Source organism: Colossoma macropomum, unplaced genomic scaffold (genome assembly GCF_904425465.1).
Source record: "Colossoma macropomum unplaced genomic scaffold, Colossoma_macropomum, whole genome shotgun sequence".
NCBI classification, from domain to species: domain Eukaryota; kingdom Metazoa; phylum Chordata; class Actinopteri; order Characiformes; family Serrasalmidae; genus Colossoma; species Colossoma macropomum.
Window position 1 is genome coordinate 1887744 of NW_023494790.1, and position 9420 is coordinate 1897163.

The 9420-nt window shown below is 42.0% G+C and overlaps 1 protein-coding gene across 1 annotated transcript; it reads right to left on the bottom strand.

Annotated features, from left to right (window-relative positions):
- Positions 1–3110: 3110 nt before the first annotated feature.
- LOC118808793 (dual specificity protein phosphatase 13-like) lies at positions 3111–6180 on the bottom strand. The gene is made up of 3 exons (XM_036571670.1): positions 6045–6180; positions 5047–5264; positions 3111–3363 (listed from the first exon to the last, which is right to left on the bottom strand). Exons 1-3 carry the CDS (start codon positions 6164–6166, stop codon positions 3170–3172), a joined length of 534 nt encoding a protein of 177 aa, XP_036427563.1. The 5' UTR covers positions 6167–6180; the 3' UTR covers positions 3111–3169.
- Positions 6181–9420: the final 3240 nt, after the last annotated feature.

The following is a 9420-nucleotide window of genomic DNA, read 5'->3' on the forward strand; positions in this document are numbered from 1 at the left end:
ACACACACTCAGGAGCACAAAGGTGAGAACGGTTCTGCGCTTTAGGGACAAGACATGAATGTGACGTAGGACCTTTCTCAAGAACATGTTTAAGAACAAACTTAGGAATGAATAAGGCCCAGTGTTATTTGAAATCAAACATATTCATCAAAATATGATAAGACTCGTTTCCAACACTGACAAATTCTTTTTTTTCCCAATTTTCTCCTGAATTTGGTTGTATCTCATTCTTCTCACTAGTCAGGACTCCCCCAATCACACGATACCCCCAGCGCTAGGAGGGTGAAGGCAAACACAGGCTTCCTCTGAGACCTGTGAAGCTCCACCACATCTTTTCGAACTGCCGCTAACGCAGTATCATTGGACAGCCGAACGCGCTCGGAGGAGAACACTAACCTCCAGATCTGTTACGTCAGCTAACAGACGCCTGCACTGGCTAGCACTGCATTGAGTGATGGGGGGAGATGGGGGGCCATCCTACCCACCCAGAGAGAGCGAGGCCAACTGTGCTCTCTTGGACTCCCGGCCACGGACAACTGTAGAATCACCAGGGACCAAATTCACGACCTTCTGATAATTGTCTCTTGAAAGTTTATTCACATGCATTTTGTACATGGGTACATTTTTAATTCATCTTCATTAAAACTTTTAAAAATTAGCTGTTTTGAATGTACATGTATATGGAGTCTCTGATCATTTACTCTGGGGGTCTTAGCTGTAACAGTGTGTTAAACTAACCCCACCATGTGGAGGCTGCACTTTAGCCTGGCTGGATCTCACTGTGAGCTGTTTATCTGCTTGAAAACGGCACTTTATTACAGCCATCAAAGGGGAGATTTAAATAAGCACAATTTTTGATGTGTACGTTTGTGTATTAGTGAGTAATCTACACCTCCCTCATTAACATTTAGCTGTGGACTGCTTTCTCCTGGACTGCTTTCACTTCTCACTCTGGAGCTTTAGCATTTAATTTTAGACCAAAAAGAGAAGAACAGAGTCTAAAACACTTCAGTTCCTCTGCTGGTAGATGCTGGATGATACTGAAGGGCCACTCCAGCCAAAATAAAAAGTTTAAACATTGCTTCATCTGTTGTAAACACGCCTGCTTTCCTCTCAGAGTGGTAGTGCAGTGTCGCTAGAGCGAGATTTCCTGCTTTAAACCCCTTCTGATGATGCACATTGAAGGTGGAGGTGCTTTTGGGTGTTATTTGATGATGGGCTGTTTTAATTCATTCATTTATGTTATGGTAGCTGATTGAGTTATTCCTAAAACAACAGCTGCTTTTCCACCACGTGGTGTGGCTCAAGTCAACTCTACTTGCTTTTGGTACCAGCTACTTTGTTTTCCACTGCAGATATAGCGCCCCCAAATGTGGCTGGTCGCCATAGCGACGCTGCATGAAACTGCTGAGACATGAAAGAGATCAATTTTTGTTTGGAAGAGGCTGCAAGACAAAAGAGCGCTGAAAAAAAACTACATTAAAGTTCAGACAACGAGATGATTCTGGTTCCTCAAAGGCAACGCAAGAAGCCATGCTAAAGTGCTAGCTAGCGTTAGCATATACGTTTAGCAATTCTTTCTGACCAATCAGCATTCGGTAGCATTTTTGCATCCCTCTTTGGTATCGGCTCAGCCCACTCGGAACCTCAACGGAGGTGTCAACAAAAGAAGTACTTGGTACCAGGTAGCAGATTTGCCCAGTGAAAAACCAAAAAAAGCGAGTCAAGTCGAGTCGAGCCGGTACCATGCAGTGGAAAAGCGGCTAAAGACAAAGTCTAATTTAGGTGCTGTATCGCTAATGCTAGCTGGCACTATTAACCTCTAGATCAGCTAGCAGGGTTTGTTGAGCACCACAGGGATCCCCAATGACTGTGTGATGTATTTGCGTGATGCATGCTGGGTATTGTAGTGGGAACATTGATGGCCGACAACACAAAAACAATACACTGTAAGTGGTAATAGCGTATCACTGCTGTCTGAAGAAAACCTAGTTTTACCGTTTTTGACATAATCTGAAAACGCCTGTTGTCCTTTACATTGTGTGTAAATTTCATGATGAATGGACCAAATGAAACGGCTCAAAATGACTTGGAAAAAAGTCTGGTTCCATTGACTTACATTAAAAGTAAAGTAGGTTTTTTCCTTCTTCTGTAAAATTACCATTTTGGAGGTTTTGTTACGACAGCAGCGACATGTCACTATAAAGAATTAAGAAAATTTACGTATTTTAGAGCATATTCAGGTTTGCATAAATAACTAAAGTTTCTAGAAGGGAAATTTGTGGATTTAGCTTAAAATATTTTTAAGTAAACTCAACATGTTCAAAGCTTACAGTCTACAAAATCTGTCAAACTGATGAGACAAATAACATATTAATGTCACATTGTAGGCCAGAATGTCCCTTTAAAGGTGCAGTGTGTAAGATTTAGTGGCATCTAGTGGTGAGGTTGCAGATTGCAACCAACTGAACCCCCCTCCCTCACCCCTCCCTTTCCAAGCATGTAGTAGAATTTACAGTGGCTGTCAGGTTTTCTGCCGTTGCCTGTCCCGATTTCATTTTGGTTCAAGTTTTTGCGAGGATTCACCCTCCCTCACTTTTTTAAAATAATAAGTCTGATCCTCCATTTGTCAAAATTTTGGTTCTCCAACTTCTCACAACACAAATTGGTCACCCAGCACTGGCAGCAACCACTGATTCTTCTTCTTTCTACGTCTTCCAACTGGAGCTGCAGCGCCACCCAATTCAAGCTGTCGCTTCAGCATAAAAACGCAAAAGACGCCCTCTAGAGGCAGTATTTAGATATGAAGGGCTCATTCTAAGCTAATGAAAACACAACGATTCGTAGTTACAGGTGATTTATGCACAAATGAAAACATAGTTCTGTTTTCTATATTCAATTTCTGCTAATAGAGCCACTTAAATTTTACACATTGCACCTTTAAGTAGTTTTCTGACCTGATGCTTTTTACTCATGGCTTCTTTAACATCTGGTAAATGGGACATGATACAAATAGCAAACAAATAAACTCCTGACAAATAAATATGAATTAATACAATACACATACACAATCACAGAATATACATGTATCCACAGTATGTAAACTGAATGCACAGGGTATTTACAGCAATATAGATCAGGAATTACAGTCCTGAGTGTTGCTGCTTGTTCACTTTGAGCCGTATAGTGTGATATCCAGAGCTCGGAGCTGTTTGAGGAATCCGCGGTTGGGGAAAATCCACCGGTGCTCTTTGACAGTTTTAATGGCCTCCAGCAGGGGGAGCTTCTGGTGGATCATCAGGTAGGCAAGCACCAACGAAGCAGAGCGACTCACGCCCACCGCACAGTGCACCAGCAACCGTGCTGAACACAAACACAAGATTCAGAACCAACTTAACACTACCCATCCTCTAACTTAACACTACCCATCCTCTAACTTAACACTACGCGTCCACTGACTTAACACTACCCGTCCACTGACTTAACACTACCCATACCCTAACTTAACACTACCCGTCCACTGACTTAACACTACCCATCCTCTAACTTAACACTACCCATCCACTAACTTAACACTACCCACCCCCTAACTTAACACTACCGATCCCCTAACTTAACACTACCCATCCTCTAACTTAACACTACCGATCCCCTAACTTAACACTACCCACCCCCTAACTTAACACTACCGATCCCCTAACTTAACACCACCCATCCTCTAACTTAACACTACCGATCCCCTAACTTAACACCACCCATCCCTTAACACTACCCATCCTCTAACTTAACACCACCCATCCCTTAACACCACCCATCCCCTAACTTAACACTACCCATCCTCTAACTTAACACTACCGATCCCCTAACTTAACACTACCCACCCCCTAACTTAACACTACCGATCCCCTAACTTAACACCACCCATCCCTTAACACTACCCATCCACTAACTTAACACTACCTGTCCTCTAACTTAACAATACACATCCTATAACTTAACACCACCCATCCCCTAACTTAACACTACCGATCCCCTAACTTAACACTACCCATCCCCTAACTTAACACTACCCATCCTCTAACTTAACACTACCGATCCCCTAACTTAAAACTACCCACCCCCTAACTTAAAACTACCCACCCCCTAACTTAACACTACCGATCCCCTAACTTAACACTACCCATCCTCTAACTTAACACTACCTGTCCTCTAACTTAACACTACCGCTCCCCTAACTTAACACTACCCATACCCTAACTTAACACTACCCATCCTCTAACTTAACACTACCTGTCCCCTAACTTAACACTACGCGTCCCCTAACTTAACACCACCCATCCTCTAACTTAACACTACCCATCCACTAACTTAACACTACCCATCCTCTAACTTAACAATACACATCCCCTAACTTAACACTACCCATCCTCTAACTTAACACTACCTGTCCTCTAACTTAACACTACCGCTCCCCTAACTTAACACTACCCATACCCTAACTTAACACTACCCATCCTCTAACTTAACACTACCCGTCCCCTAACTTAACACTACCCATCCCCTAACTAAACACCACCCATCCCCTAACTTAACACCACCCATCCTCTAACTTAACACCACCCATCCCCTAACTTAACACTACCCATCCTCTAACTTAACACCACCCATCCCCTAACTAAACACTACCCATCCCCTAACTAAACACTACCCATCCTCTAACTTAACACCACCCATCCCCTAACTTAACACTACCCATCCTCTAACTTAACACCACCCATCCCCTAACTTAACACTACCCATCCTCTAACTTAACACTACCCGACCCCTAACTTAACACCACCCATCCTCTAACTTAACGCTACCATCCTCTAACTTAACGCCACCTGTCCACCTACTGGCCACTTTATTAGAAACTCTACCATATGTACAGCAAATTCAGTTAAAGCGCACAACAGTGTTAAAGCTACCTGCATACAAATGAGGTAAATCAAAGGTAAATTATGTTGTGTGCTGTTGCAATAGCGGTGAAGTGGGCAGCAGGTTTACCTCCAGGTGAGCTCAGCACCTGATGGATGTGGTCGGCACACGGCTGGAAATAAACAGACAGGTTGAAGGAGGGCGAGTCGTCCGCAGGTATGCCGTAGTATTCTATAGACGAGCCGTAAAACCCATGGCTGCCCTGACAGTGCATTTTCCCATGGGCCGCATTCAGGACATGGGAGATCCCCAGCTTCCACAGGCCATAGCGGTCATTAGCTATTGACCTATGAGCAGAAATCAATGCAACATCGTTGTGAGGATTTGATTGTCTTTAGCTGCCCTGTGGAAAACTCTTAACCCTAGATTTGGTTTATCTGAAACATGATTACAAACTGCTGCAGCCTGAATGGGTGGAGCTAAACTGCTGTAGGCTGAATGGGTGGGGCTAAATTGCTGTAGGCTGAATGGGCAGGGGCTAAATTGCTGTAGGCTGAATGGGTAGAGCTAAACTGCTTTTGGCTGAATGGGTGGAGCTAAACTGCTGCAGGCCGATTGGGTGGGGCTAAATTGCTGTAGGCTGAATGGGCGGGGCTAAACTGCTGTAGGATGAATGGGCAGGGCTAAACTGCTGCAGGCTGAATGGGTGGAGCTAAACTGCTGCAGGCTGAATGGGTGGGGCCAAACTGCCTCAGGCCGAATAGGTGGAGCTAAACTGCTGCAGGCTGAATGGGTGGGGCTAAACTGCTGCAGGCTAAATGGGCGGGGCTAAACTGCTGTAGGCTGAATGGGTGGAGCTAAACTGCTGTAGGCTGAATGGGTGGAGCTAAACTGCTGTAGGCTGAATGGGCGGAGCTAAACTGCTGCAACATCACAACTTGTTGAATTCAAAACAAGCTGATTTGCAGATTAGTTTCCATACTGTACTCACTGGGGAGTGAACAGTATGTTTATTAATGTTTACACACCACATCAAACTATTTCAGAAAGCAGATTGTATTTTGACTGATTTGTGCTCTTTAAAGCAGCTCTGATGAACCTCTAACCCGAATGCAAACCCAACTCACATGTCTCCCAGGAACAGGTTGGGCCAGACTTCATCCACATGATTTCCGCTCCGTCTCCCTCCATACAGAACCTTCTCCAGCTCTTTCACTGAAGGAGTTCCCTCTCTCTGTCCATCACACATGCTGACCTGTGACCTGCGCTCTGCGCCTGCTCAGGGACGCCGCTGGTTTGACGCAGTGGATCTGCTCCAGACAGCGCTGATCAGAGAGTGACAGCAGCAGATGTGGCCTACTGCTCTAAATTTAAATCCCTACTGATAGACTCAGAAACGGACACAAACTGATTTACCTTCTGATTTTTTTAGCATTTTAGCAGTGCAGTAATAATCTGAGTGAATATATTTGTTTGGAATCAATTTGATCAATTTGATTTTCTGATTTATCTTACACTGGGAGTAAATCGTAATGGGTTGCACTGAAATTTAGGCTAATAAACTTCCATTATGCAAAAAACACACATCTCAGCGAATATCTGTCCTACTGTTCAAGTTAAAATTCCACAAACATATAAAATCACTGCTGTCGGGACAAAACCTCGTATCTCCATTATTGTCGTTTTTCAGTTTTTGACATAATTTGAAAAAGGCAGTTGCTCTTTATATTGTGTGTAAATTTCATGATGAATGGACCAAAAGAAATGACCCAAAATTACTTGTAAAAACTTCTGGTTCCATTGACTTACATTTAAAGGAAAGTAGGTTTTTTCCTTCTCCTGTAAAGTTAGCATTTTGGAGATACGAGGTTTTGTTCAGACAACAGTGATATGTTTGTGCATGCATAGTAACTCGTGTCCTCAGTACAGTAACTTGTGGCATCAATATAGTTATTTGTGGCCTCAATATAGTAACTTGTGGCCTCAATATAGTAAACTGTGGCCTAAATATAGTAACTCGTGTCCTCAGTACAGTAACTTGTGGTGTCAATATAGTTATTTGTGGCCTCAATATAGTAACTTGTGGCATCAATATTGTAACTCATGTCCTCAGTATGGTAACTTGTGGCCTCAATATACTAATTCTTTGCCTCAATATAGTAACTCGTGGCCTCAGTGTAGTAACATGTAGCATCAATATAGTAACTTGTGGCCTCAATATAGCAACTCTTTGCCTCAATATAGTAACCTGTGGCCTCAATATAGCAACTCTTTGCCTCAATATAGTAACCTGTGGCCTCAATATAGTAACTCTTTGCCTTTCTGTAGGGAGGTATATATGGTGCATACACACTAAATAGGTGCATATGACTTGTAGACGTCTCTTAAAGGCATCTGGCCGTGTGCAAAAGTTTGGGCACTCCTGGCTAAACTACATAAACTGTTCTGTGAAGTGATAAAAAGTAAACACAGCCTCTGCAGCAAACTATTTACAGAAGTATTTCTTCTGCAATTGTTAATTAATGCACAGCTACTTTATACTTCGTTAACTGTAATTGTCGTACTTTATTTCTTTGGGTTTTCTGCTTGTTTCTATGAAGCCCCTAAGATGACATGGTGATTATTTTTAATAAGGCGTAGCCACAAATGAATGTATTGAGGCAACAAGTTAAGTTTCTATTGTGGCCTCAATATATTAATTTGTGTTGTCAATATATTAATTTGTGGCCTGAATATAGTAAATCGTGGCCTCAACATAGTAACTCGTGGCCTCCATATAGTAAACTGCGGCCTCAATATACAACCCAATTTCCAAAAAAGTTGGGACGCTGTGCAGAATGTAAATAAAAATAAGATGCAGTGATATGCAAATTATTTGAACCCTATATTTTTAAAAGAGAATACTACAAAAACAACATTTCAAATGTTGAAACTGAGAAATGTTATTGTTTTTGAAAAATATATGACCATTTTGGATTTGATGCCAACGACACATTCCAAAAAAGTTGGGGGCCTGTTTACCACTGAGTTTCATCACCTCTTCTTTTAACAACACTCTGTAATTGTTGGGGACTGAGGAGACACTGCTGTAGTTTAGAAAGTGAAATGTTTTTACATTCATGTTTGAATACAAGATTTCAGCTGATCAACAGGTCGGGGTCTCGTTTGTCGTATTTTTCATTTCATAATGCGCCAAATGTTTTTAGTGGTGACAGGTCTGGACTGCAGGCAGGTCAGTTTAGCACCTGGACTCTTATAATATGGAGCAATGCTCTTGTAATAAATGCAGAATGTGACATAGTCTTGTTGAAATAATCAAGGCCTTCCTGAAAAAGATGTCGTCTGGATGGCAGCATATGTTGCCAAAACATGTATATATACTGTTCAGCATTAATGGTGCCTTCACAGATGTGCACATCACCCATGCCATGTGCACTAATGCACCTCTATACCATCATGAATACTGGCTTTTGAACTGTGCACTGATAACAAGCTGAGTTGTCTTTAGCCCGGAGGACACAGCGTCCATGATTTCCAAAAAGAATTTCAAATGTTGATTCGTCTGACCACAGGACACTTTTCCACTTCCCCTCAGTCCATTTTAAATGAGCTCAGGCCCAGAGAAGGTGGCAGCGTTTCTGGATCCTGTTTATACTTGGTTTCTTCTTTGTGTTTTAGAGTTTTAACTTTTGCATTTGTGGATGCAGTGATCAACTGTGTTCACAGACAGTGGTTTTCAGAAGTGTTTCTGAGCCCATGCAGTGATTTCCACTACAGAATCATGTCTGTTTTTAATGCAGTGCCGCCTGAGGGCCCAAAGATCACAGCCAGCAAATACTGGTTTTCGTCCTTGTCCCTCACATACAGAGATTTCTCCAGATTCTCTGAGTCTTTTAATGTTATTATGTACCGTAGATGATGAAAAGCAGAAGTTCTTTGCTGTTTTACGTTGAGAAACGTTATTCTTGAATTGTTGCACTATTTGATCGTGCAGTCTTTCACAGAGTGGTGAACCCCTCCTCATCTTTACTTCTGAAAGACTCCGCCTCTCTGAGATGCTCTTTATACCCAATCATGTTACTGACCTGTTGCCAATCAACCACCAGGTGTTTTTTAGCATTACACAACTTTACCAGCCTTTTGTTGCCCCCATCCCAACTTTTTTGGAACGTGTTGTTGGCTTCAAATTCAAAATGGGCAAATATTTTTCAATAAACAATAAAATTCTCAGCTTCAACATTTGATGTGCTGTCTTTGTACTATTTTCAATTAAATATAGGGTTTAAATGATTTGCACATCATTGCATTTTGTTTTTATTTACATTTTGCACAGCGTCCCAACTTTTTTGGAAATGAGGTTGTATTAATTTGTGGCCTTAATATATTAAATCGTGGCATCAGTATAGAAACTTATCAATATGGTAACTCGTAGCATCAATATAGTTACTCGTAGCCTCAGTATAGCAACTTGTGGCGTCAATATAGTAACTTGTGGCCTCAGTA

Bases quoted from the DNA above. Each gene is read 5' to 3' on its own strand.
- LOC118808793 (XM_036571670.1), bottom strand. From the start codon at position 6,166: ATGTGTGATGGACAGAGAGAGGGAACTCCTTCAGTGAAAGAGCTGGAG. The intron at 5,265-6,044 runs GTGAGTTGGGTT...TTCTGCTCATAG, and splicing joins AACCTGTTCCTGGGAGACAT to GTCAATAGCTAATGACCGCT. The intron at 3,364-5,046 runs GTAAACCTGCTG...GTTTGTGTTCAG, and splicing joins GGTGCTGAGCTCACCTGGAG to CACGGTTGCTGGTGCACTGT.